This window comes from Pseudonaja textilis, chromosome 4 (assembly GCF_049901715.1).
Source record: "Pseudonaja textilis isolate UNSWEBS1 chromosome 4, rPseTex1.2, whole genome shotgun sequence".
NCBI lineage: Eukaryota > Metazoa > Chordata > Lepidosauria > Squamata > Elapidae > Pseudonaja > Pseudonaja textilis.
In genome coordinates, this window is record NC_141993.1 from 64,640,010 (window position 1) to 64,652,319 (window position 12,310).

General features: G+C 36.7%; 1 protein-coding gene across 3 annotated transcripts in view; it reads left to right on the forward strand.

Moving 5' to 3' along the window:
- Positions 1–2,195: 2,195 nt before the first annotated feature.
- U2SURP (U2 snRNP associated SURP domain containing) overlaps positions 2,196–12,310 on the forward strand; it is a 44,521-nt gene continuing 34,406 nt past the window's right edge. For all 3 annotated transcript variants that reach the window (XM_026701575.2, XM_087933282.1, XM_087933281.1), the window contains exons 1-3: positions 2,196–2,260; positions 9,741–9,788; positions 11,813–11,911. In XM_026701575.2, the coding sequence (XP_026557360.1) occupies positions 2,216–2,260; positions 9,741–9,788; positions 11,813–11,911 (192 nt within the window). In that variant the 5' untranslated portion in view covers positions 2,196–2,215. The remainder of the gene's footprint in view (positions 2,261–9,740; positions 9,789–11,812; positions 11,912–12,310) is intronic.

Sequence of the window (12,310 nt, forward strand, 5' to 3'; positions counted from 1 at the left end):
ACGTGAGCCAGTTTGTTCTAGTGGTTAAGGCTATGAGTTTTCGTCTCACCTTAGCCATGAAAGCCAGTTCGGTGACTTTGGGGCAGTTACTCTCTGCCAGTCCAACTCTCCTCACAAGGTTGTTGTTCTGGGAAAAATAGGAGGAAGTAGTAATATTAGATCACCTTGAATTGTTCGTAAAAAATAATAAAGATGTGATATAGATTAAATAAATAAAAATAATGGTTGAACACGTAAATGCAAGAGAGCATGATCCCTCCTGAAGTGCTTAAACCTGCACATAAGCACTATTTATCCTACTTTTTCTCTGGACAGAATATTGTTTGTGAGTCAGGATATGGCCTCTTTGTTGCCTTGCCTACCTGCTAAGAAAGATCCAACATATGTATTATTTAAAATGGTTTGGTTAACATACACAATTTTTGATTTTGGAATAAACCCATGTTGCAGACTATACTTAATTCATCATACACTATGATAACCTATGGTTTGTTTATTCATGGTTTGATTAAACCACAATTGGTATCCTTATGTCTTACAAACCATAATGCTGTCTTCATACACACAATATTAAACAACTGCAGTGTTATGATCCTGCCTTCAAGACATTTAATAGGCTTTGCCAAGCAGGAAGTTACATTTTTCTAAAGATGAACATAGATATTTAGATGACTTCCCTTCTGAAAATCCATGTTTTTGCACCCTCTAGTGGCAAAGGACACTGCCTTCAAAGATTTTGGTAACACCATACCCCCCCACCCCCAATGGAAATGGAAAACTGATGAGTAGAAGCATTTCCTTTATTAATTCTTAAACTACGGGCAAGAAAAATGTAGAATTCCACAGAACAGTCTTCTTTAAGTATAAGTGCCAAAAAAAGGTGCTGAAAGTTAATACAGAGTATTGTATGTTTTGACTAAGAGATTTTTAGGGGTTACTTGGTTGCTTGCTGTGAATTTCAAGATGAACTGGATAGCTCTTTAATCAGACCATTTTTTCCTTTTAAATAAAAAGGGAAAAATAAATGTCAGTATCTCACTTCTACAGCATCTAACATTTTCTTGTCTATCCTTTATTTGTTAAATTGTTTGAAGTTGAAATAACTACATGCTGTTTTGTAATGTTTTACTGGCTTAAGAGATATTTCTTTTGTATTCTGCCTTTCCTCCAAGAGTTCAAAATTATGTTATGTCCCATATCTATTTCTAACAACAACCCTATATGTGAGAAAGAATGACTTATCTCCAAAATCATATATGGCTTTGGTGAGTGTGCTCTTGAGCATGAGTCCCCTAATATTAGTTGGATGCCTTAACCATCATACCATACTGGCTCTTTTGCCTTCTGTCATCATAGAAACATGTTTACTATGTGTTTTCTTGTCTATATTTTCAGAAACATGTCACTATACATTTATTGGAAGTAAAATAATTACATCTTTTAAATTGCAGAGGAAGCAAGATTTCAAACTGAAACATGTTGGGATTAATTGGCAACAGTACACAGGATTGCAATTTTCTTGAAATGTGAGTATCTTCTATAATGTTACGTTCTTCCAAGCTGCATTTCTAATGAGTGAAAATATATCCCCTTAAAAGTTTCCAGTAGAGAAAGATTGTCCTGTGAAAATAATTCTACACGCAGTCGTTTGACAGTTCTTGATACCCTTTTCCGGTATTGAGCCCTCCAGATGGCTGGGGATTATGGAACCTAAAATCTAATATACAAGAGTAGAGTTGAGATGCATAAGATAATGAAAGGATAAAGAAGTTTGGAGAGAGGATTATAAGAAACAAAGGAAATTGTCGTTTTTTTTAATGCATAATTTTTCAGTTTCTCTGAAAAGCAAGGGGCTTTTTTTTGCGTTTCGCTTCGTTTTCTAGAGCTGACCGCTGAATCGAAACTTGGTGGGGATCAACGTTCACAGAAAGCCACGACGCCCTCGCGTCGCACCAAATGAAGCCAGCGCTTTCGGCGCAGGAAGGGCGCTCTGACACCCCCCCCGCCCCGCCTTCCGCCTTCCGCCCCGCAGGAAGAGGAGAGAGGAGGAGTTCAGTTTGTCGCACAAGGCTTTCCAATCGGCCACATCTTCCCGCCGGGCAATCGATTCGTCATGCCTTCTTCCCCCTCTTTCCCATTGGAGTCCTCTATTCAATCGGTGGAGTCGGTGCTCGATTCTCCTCCGCTACGGGTTTGAGCGGGGGAGAGAAGCAAGATGGCGGACAAGACGCCAGGCGGTTCGCAGAAGGCCAGTGGGAAGGTGAGGCCGTTTGGAGGGGAGGGGGCCAGTTGTATTAGTCGCGTTGCGATTCCGAGAAAAGCGGGAGGCCCGAAAGAAATATATTTGATTATCTGCAAAGGACTTCTGGGGAGATGGCTTGGAGCCGCGTGCCGCGTCGGGAAGGTGGTGCGCAGGCAGGCGGGAGAGCAAACTCGCAGATCGGCTTCATGGCCTGTTCTTGCCGCTTCCCCTCCCTAAAATTCAGCCGATAATAGAACTCGTTGGATTGAATGGGAAGATAAGAGGAATTGCGTGAATTGAAAATAAAAGGCCGAGTCACCCCCTTCCTCCTCCTCCTCCTCAGTTATTTTGCAGGAGACTTGAAAAAGTGTTTCTCGCTTCTACTTTCCCTCATCTGCTCTTCTATAACGTAATCCAGCCTTACCCAAACTAATGTCTTCTGGGTGTCATGGATCACAGTTCCCATCATCCTGTGGCTATGCTGGTTAGAAATGGAATGCCTTATTTTCACTGCAGTATGCGCCTAGGAGGCAGTAGGTCTGTGAGATTTAGATTAAAACATTTGTTTCTTCTGCCTAATTTATTAAACCATCGCCTTATGCGAAATTAAATGTTTCTGAGAAATCTAGGGTAGTTTACAAGAAAACTTTCAGATACAGCTGTTATAAAGCATCACCAGCAGTGCTTAAAACAATATTAAAAGTGTGTATTTTAAGAAAGAAAAATAGTAATTTGATTAGTGCAGTTTGATCATGAAATGTGTTGTTATCCTACATATGGCTGGCTGAACAGTGTGTCTGGAGTTGCCTCTAAAGGGGTGAGGGTTGGATTGTCCAGATTTTCCTTTGGAGAAAGTTCTATAATTGGAGTGCTGCCCCTTAGAAGGCTCTGCTCTTGTCCACTGCTCTATAAACCAAACCAGCTAAGGAAAAAAAAAAGTCATGATATGATACATCACGTGTATCAAGTTTGACACTCATAAGTGGGACCATCTGATCTTAGTGGATGGTAAACAGATGATTTAGAGGGCTGCAGGCTAAAACATGGAAAATGGGGGGGATTGGGTTTGTCTAGCTTAGTGAAAAAAAGGACTAGGGGTGACACGATAGCAGTGTTCTGATATTTGAGGGTCTGCCACAAAGAAGAGAGGCGGCTCAATCTATTTTCCAAAGCACCAGAAGGCAAGACAAAAAACAGTAGATGGAACCTAATCAAGGAAAAAAACAATCTAGAACTAGAACTAAAAAGAAATTTCATTAACAGTGAAAACATCTTACCAGGCTTGCATTCAGAAGTTGTAAGTGCTCCATCACTGGAGGCTTTTAAGAAGAGATTGGACAGCTAGCTGTCTGGAATGATATGGGTCTCCTGCTTGAACGGGTTTGGACTAGAAGACCTCTAAGGTCTCTTCCAACTCTTACTCTTTTACAAAATCAAACTTTTAAATACTTGGAATCTACTTAAGTAGAATGTCTTTTTCAGAGCTACCTTCTTGTTTGCTCCCTTCAGCCTGGAAAGCTCTGACTTGTTCTTTATAGCATCCAACCTGTCATATGATATTTTCTCTAAATCGAGCACCCCAATATTGTTTTTATTAAAATGTATCTCTGCTAGTGGTTTTTGAATGCAATTGTTACGACTAACTGAAATAAATATACTAAATGAAACAGCCGTGCTACTATTAAGCCTGCTTCATGGAAGATAGTTTGTCGCTGTGGAAGGCTATATGTAGAACAAGAGTGTTGTATATTTGCTACCTGTTCAGGAAGAAAGTGCAATTGTGATTATACGTGTATTGTAGGTGTGGGGGAGATACTTTCCTTAATTCCTATACAGAAGATGGTTGCTATAATACCTATTTCCTGTGTTTTTATGTTTAGAACTATAATGTTGGGTTTATATTTAGAACTATAGTGTTGGGTTTTTTGCCATGATCACATTTGCAGGCAAAAACAGTGCAGCTAAGATAACTTATTTCTGACTTGAGTAAGCAGCTAAGTCGTTCAGAATTTCAATTTTTGGACCCTCTAAAATGTAGAATCTAAATGAGAAGTGAGAAAATACATCTCTTGAGAGGAGTGGTTAGAGTTGATTGATAAATAATTGAAACATTAGAAAAACATCAGGGCATTTGACTTTGTTAATCTTGTGATGTATCTAAAGCTTTTTTAAAAAGGTCTTTGCTTACTGTTTCTTAATTATTCGATAGATTGAGAAAAATAAGATGACCTGAGGGAAGAAAGGATTGTCTTTAATTCTTAAAACACTAATGACTATAATAGCCAAAGAAAGGGTATTCACAGAAACCTTTACTAATTACTGATAGCACACTTAGAAACATATGCTACTGTACATTGTAATTAACTAGTGTAGTTATCTCATTCTAATATTTTCTTCCACATGTGGCAACCGTTTTATTGGGATGATGTATATTAAATTTTTAAAGAATATTTTCCCTACAAGATCAGGGAAACAAAACATGTTGTATCACTGGTACTGATGAAGAAATAAAAATATTGTATTCATTTGCCATGAATAAATAGTCTGAATTAAACTCTTAAACTCAACTCAACCCTTCAAAATTAAGTATCAGTAACACTGAATTCCATGGAAATGTATCAAAATGTAATACACATGTTGCAACTTTTGAAACATAAATTAATTAAAAAACATTGCCTTGCTTTAATTTTTTCACTCACTCTTGGCTGTGTATTTTAAGATTTTTTTTTGCTTATCTTTAATAATTTGAGAGAACAATATAAACTATACCAGCTTTCCCTACTATTGTAGTAAATAAGGTGTTTGCACAGCAATGTACCATCCTTCTTATCTTTTATTCCAGTGATCATATTGACTTGGAATTTTGGAAAGCAGTACTAAACAAAACCATTGGGGGAAAGCTGCTATAGAGCATAGCATAAGTATTAAAAGATTGCAATATAACATGATTATTAGTGATAATTTAGTAAGCAGAATCAAAAACAATCTAACGTTTTGAGGGGGAAAAAGAGTTAGGTGGACTGTCCATAACCATTGAGTACAGTGGATTAAAATCTTTTTATCTATTTGGGAGCACTGTTCTGCCATTCATCATGACTTTTTCTCCATTGATGTATACTCCAGAAAGCTGAAGCTACTGTAACCTCCATTGCTTTTTGTTTTTGCCTAGGTGGGGTCTCAGATGCTCTCCTTCTTGAGACTGGACAGTGCTTTTTTGAAAGTACTGGCTATCTGCAGTCAATATTATGGCTTAACATTTGTTTTGAAAGTATACGTAAATTACTGTTGGAAATCATGAATGAGAGGTTTACCAGCAATTGGACTATTTTAACAGTTCACAGTTTCCAGGCTGGTCTGTTGCCAGATGATTTATTTTAAAAGGACTATAAATGTGCTGCTTTTATCACTAATCTTTGCTTAGTGAAATATGGAATGTTTCTTTTCGGGAATTAATAGATCAGATTAAATCACCATGTTCATTATGAAACTTCAGTGTTACAGCCTTCTACATGGCATCTAATGTAAATCTTATCCATTATAAATACTGGACTCCTTTTACTAAAGCTGAATTTAATGTCTCACCATCATATAAGCTGAAACATAGATTTGTTTGTGTGGGATTGCACAAAGATTTTGTTTTTAACATAGTAAAAAATAGTTGATGGACTCTGTTCTAGTTTGTAGTGTTTATGTAGTACTCACCAGGATCTAATCTGTCCTATATATAAAATAATACCAAGCAGAATAAGGCCGATGCAGACTGGCAGAATGATCCATTATCTGTTTGAAACTTAGACAATTTTAAACATCTGCAATTCAAAGCACAGATAGAACAGTGAGAAATGCAAGGTGAGTGATGGCAAGAAAAGTTGAGTAGGCGGATCCCTCTGCAGATATATATGCCACCTGAAAGTTCTTCAGCACCTTAAATGCAGTTTTTATGTTCCTTGTAAAACAATATGCTCCCCCTGCTGTCATCAAATGGGTCAAGGTGAATTAAAGACCAGGATGGACTGAAAAACCACTGGAGTGAAGGGTTTTCCAGCCTACCTGATAGAATATCCATAGCTGATCCTGATGTCTTAATGCAGATTCCTCAGCTGTTAATCTTGAATGCCTTAGACCTGCCTCCCTCTACTGATGAGTTCAAAAAAGCTCTCATAGATTAACTCAGTTTGGTCTAGCGGTTATAAAGCAGGAGATTGTGAGTTCCAGTCCTGCCTTGGCCATGGAAACCAGCTGAGTGACTTTGTTCCAATCACTACCCCTCAGCCCAACCCATCTCACAGGATTGTTGTTGAGGAAAATAGGATGAAGGTGTCTTGGATATATCCTCTGCCTTATTTGTAAAAATAATAAAGGTGGGATATAAATAAATACAAAACAACGGGGCCAAATGACATTCTCACCGAGATCTACAAAGCACTAAATCCAAACTCGTTGCAGGCATTCCAAGACATCGTGTCTGGTGACTTCTGCGGGTGAAACTTCAGGAATGTCTTACAACTGTCCATTGCAGGAAATATTTTTGCCCACATTCTCCTGAACAGACTTGTCGTTGACTTGGAACGGAACCATTGTGACTCTCTGGATCATCCTGAGATGTTATCCTGAAATGCCCAAGGAAATTTTTGAAGTTGATTCAATTATTCTGCCAAGGAAAGACAGAACAGATCCTTTACAAATGCATAAATTGCATTTGTTATTTGCAATGGATGAAGCAAGGCTGTATACTAGCCCCAGTCTTGTTCAATTTGTAATTTGCTTGCATTTGTCACATATTACATAGGGTCTGAAGCTTCTATCCAGTATACATCAGGTGCCAATTGGATGGCTTTCTCTTTGATTTTTGCTCTTCAATGGTTCATTCAGTAAACATTTTCTGATTACTGCAGCACAAAGACAGTGATATACAGTTGATACTGAAGAAATCTCAGATGCTGCCATGCTCTTTAGTCTATCAGCTTGAAGACTAAAGCAGCGGTCCCCGATGTTTCCAGTTTTGCAGGTTGTTGTTGGTGGTGGGGAGAAGGGATGGTTCTGGGCCACACAAGCAGTGGGGGGTGCGTGCAGTTCCATTTGTGTGAACGATGGGCATAGCACCATTTGCACTGCTTGTAAGTGAAACTGATGCGCAAGTACACTTGCCCAGGTTGGGGACCCCTGGACTAAAGTACTTTATCAGCCCATGCCAAATACTAACCCTGGCTGCAGGCTGGAGTGCTCAGTCAATACAAAGAGCATATATCCACAAAGCTGAACATTATAGAGCTGTGGTTATCCATTTCTACTTAGTTGGATATGAGACCTAGACTTTAAACCCAAGATGCATTAAAGAACTAGAGAAATTTCTCATTTGTGCTCTCGGCTCTATCCTTGGCATTCTTTGGCAAGGTTGTCATTTCAACCTAGATGTCTTGGATTGCATGAAAAACTCAATAGCATTGAATCTCTCATTATCAGAGCCCAGATGAAATAGCTGGGACATATCATCAGAAAGGACAGCCACAATATGTGTTGCCAGTTGCTCTGTTGTACTGGAACTGGAAAGAGACCTCGTGGTTGTCCACACAAGTGCTACAAAGATGCTGTGAATGCCATTGTGACATCTAGCCAAAGGAACCAGATGTGATAATTACTGACAGATTCCACTGGCAAGGCTAGTGCTATGAAGTCTGCTGGTTTTGAAGACAGGAGCTACCAAAAATTAGTAGAAAACCTTGGGTGGCATAGAATACTTGTTATAATGTTATATGTGTTATAAAATGGACTTCCAGTGCCCCCATTGTATTAGACTCTCTGCTTCTAGTCAGGACTGCAGAGCCGTCTCTGTGTCCATAGATGAACTGTACATTAGCATATCTTTTTCAGACCTGAAGGACTGCCTATATCAAGAAGATTTTATTTTAAATATTAACTCCTCATGACTAATGGAGATGGCAAGGTTGCTGCCAAACTTTGGATGACGGCTATCAAAGAAGTAGCAGACTTTAAAAAAATAAGATATTTATTTAGAAATTTTATACTTCTGATGTATATATTTTGTTCTTTAAATGCATTGCTTCAGTTTTGTAAAACACCCAGAATCATTGGGAATCCACCATTCTTTATGTGAGCTCTCTTTTGCTCAGAGTGCAGGACAAAAAAAATGGATTATAAGAAAGCAGATTCCAGTTGGATGTTAGAAAAACATTGCTAGGAATATTTTGGCAGTAAAAGTAATTAGTGATAGTCAGTTTCCTTTATTGAGACTAGACAGCCATCTATTAAGATGCTTTAATTTGCATTCCTGCAATAACAGGGAGTTGAACTCAGTGGCCTCTGAACTCTTCCAGCTCTGAGATTCTATAACTGTAGTCTGAACTGTCTTTTGGATTTGGCCAACAAGTTAAACTATAATGCAACATAATGTGTTCTGTCAGATAAGGTTTATAGTAATTGCAGCAAGATTATTATATACCAAAAATTGGAAAAGCAATAAAATGCCTACAGTGGAAGATTGGATTAGAAAATCAACTGAACATGCAGAAATGGCAAACAATTTTTGGTCAGAGAAAAAAAATGACACTCTTCAAAAAATGAGAAGTTTATATGGACCTTTTGTTCAAAGAAGAAAATATTAATTGATGTTTTGGGGAATTTGGGAATAAAGAGGGATGAAGAGTTTAAGATGATAGAAAGAATGGCAGAAGGCCGTGGTATGGTTTTTCTTTTTTCTTTAAAAAATACTTTTTTCTCTTTTTTAATCCTGCTCATTTTTTAATATTTTACTATTGTGAAAAATTCCAATAAAATATATATAAAAGAAAAATGTATTTTAATCCTACAGTCCACACAATATTAGACTGGATTCCCTGCTTGAACTTCCAATTGTTTAATTCTCTTTAAAATTAGAAGGAAAATCTAAGTTATTCAAATTTTACCATGAATATAGTATTATGAATTGAATTAAGTGAAGCAATTTCAGGGTTTTTTTATTTTTTATTTGGTTTGTTAATTGCTTACAAGATAATAGGTATAAGTAAAAACATAGTTATGAATACATGGATACATATAAGAAAAAGAAAAGAAAAGTGATATCTATTACATTCTGAGCAAATGTAAGACTTTCAGTTCATAGGAGAATTATAGGGTCATCTTCCTTTTTGAAAAAAAACAAAACTCCAGTACTTGAAACAGTTTATAATTTCGCAAGTTGATAACAAATTAGTCATCTTCAAGGTGCTGCTTCATATTCTTAGAAGAAGAATAAAGTCCTTTATTTAACAGTACAGTACAAGTTTTATATCAATTGGAGAATTGTAGAAATCTGAGTTGAAATTTCAGAATAATTATAATTGGATAATTATATACTAATATAATAAATATAATAATTCAAAAATTGTAAAGTCTTATACATTTTGATTAATATTGGAGGTCGGTTATAATGAAGTCTTCATGCCTATATAAAAATAGTAAATTTTCCTGATGATGATTGTTGTATTTCTGCCATGTTTAGGCCAGAGTTACAGATACAACACGGTCCACTGGATCTCCAGAGCCTCCGGTAAGTTTATAGTCTAAATGGAAATTCTGCTTCTGCGGTAGATTTACACTGACATATACATATAAGCTATTAACTTTTTTTATGTGGGTTTATTTTAAAAGCAGTTATACCAGTCAGTTTAGGTAGAATGTTAGTTCTATACCACTTATGTTTAATAATAAACTTTGATTAATTATTTCAATCATACTATGCATACTATGCATAAAAATCGATCATTAAAAACTATAAAGGTTCAAGTAAAATTATTGCACCACGTTGATAGTTTTATAAAATATAAAAATATAAAGCAACCAATAAAAGTGATTATCTAAAAGTAATCATAAAAATTTAAAGAAAAAAAATATTACAACCAATGGTCAACTAAGTAAAATACTCAAATATACTAAGAAATAGTGTGAAAAGAGTGGTTTTCTTGTTGAAGGAAACACCTACATAATCTGGCTGGACATACACATTTAGACATTTTTAATTTCATGTCACTCCAAGATACACAAGAGAAATATATATTTTTAAAAAGTGTGTGACATCACATTTGGTGAAGACCTCTAGCTTGCTCTGAAGATTATATTAACTTTTAAAACCCTATATAGTTTGGATCAGGTTACCTAGAGGAGTATTTTTTCCTGATTTGCAATTACTCAGTATTGCATACCATTTTCACAGACAGCTCTGTATGGAATACAGTATAATCCAAATGAAAGACTACTTATTAGAATGTGCATGATGGTAAGGGAGATGTCCTAGAATAATGATTTGCTATTGTTATATCCGCCTCAAGTAAAAAAAAAGGCATACTTGGGCCTTCTTTGTACCCATGTCTATGCTGAATTCAACATTACTTATAAATTATATAGCCAGACCAGGTCAAAGAGTACTCAGCTAATTATATAAACAAACCACTAACAATTCCACCAGACTGTCAATTATTTGGAAGCCTGCACTCACAAACAAAAAATCTCCACACAAGCCAGGCAAACACCTGGGCACAAACAGACACCCCCCCATACCTCTAGCTCAAACACACCCCAACCAGGCACCCAGATGAAACCTAGCTTCCTAACAAATGATAGCCGTCCATTTACTCGGAGCCAAGCTGCACTAAAAGCCTCCGATATAGGAACACAATGTTGCCAGCCAACCAACACAAAAAAAGCCACAAAACAGACAGAAGATATTAGAAACACCAATCAAGCAGAACACAGCTAACTCCAAGACCAATAAACACAGACCAAGACTCCCAACCAATCAGGATGAAGAAAAAACCATTCTGGCACAGCAGTAGGCTAGTCCCAAATTTAAAACTGAAACAACTGTAAAAGTCTTACAGACGAACACAATACAGAAGCCTGATGATGGCAGATGAGATTCTGCCGAAACATTGCTACAACTTTAAAAGCACAACTATAATGACGTGGGAAAATACATGAACAAAGCTGAATACCATACATGTAAGTACCCGTGCAAACTTAAGAAAACAAACCACTAACTGTAGCTATCTTTTATGTTTGAACACATGAGATGAAGTGGGAAGGTATTAATCTGACCAGGATTGGAAGTGCCAGGTTTTAGTTCATATTAAGCCATAGAAGTTCATTGGTTGACTGGGTCTCTTACTTTCTGTCTGCCCAATCTAACATCCATGGTTATCATGTGATAGATTGTGCATTTAAGATGTTTTGAAGAAATGTTGAATCTTATGTTAACTAGCAACGGTCATTATTAGGATAAAAGCAAAATAATTTGATTTTCCATTTATCTTTGAAGCAAGGCAGGATTTCTTAGTGGCATGCAAAGACATTCTGTGGAAGGAAGTGTAGAGGTAGTCCTCATTTAGCAACTGCAGTCACCACTTACACATAGTGGTGATAAAAAGTAACTTGTTTTCATACGAGACTACAAAAAAGCTCATTTTCGTTTTTGTAATAATATTGACAACATGTATCTTATTCGAATAACAGAAGAATTTTGCTTCAGGTGGTAAAATTGTATTGTTATGAACCTTCTAATATTTGTCTCTCTTTCAGCCACTCTTAGAAAACAAACTTAAGGCATTCAGTATTGGCAAAATGAGCACTGCCAAGAGAACCTTAAGCAAAAAGGAACAAGAGGAATTGAAAAAGAAGGTAATTATGACAAGGAATTTGACAAGTCATCTCTTAGAATTTTTTTATCAATGCAGCAAAGTAAGATTGGGTTTTAAATAATTTTTCATTAAAGCACATTAGCTCTTCCACCTTTCTTACTGATCAACAGCTAAGAAACGGCAATAAATCTACGAAGCAACGTTAAATCCATGGAGATTGGAATATTATTGCTAAGCATTCCTAGGCTAAACTACTTGCGTTCTGAAATAGCGTCCTTGACAGAATCTGTATTGGTCTGCTAGTTGCAATACTTCCATCTTTCTTTCTCCTTCTTCCCATAATACTTTCTTTAAATTTCCAGCTGTCTTCTCCTTTTGCCAGCTTAGCAACAGCCTCATTTTCCTTTGAGAAAGTTATGAAAAACTACAGTATGTTTGT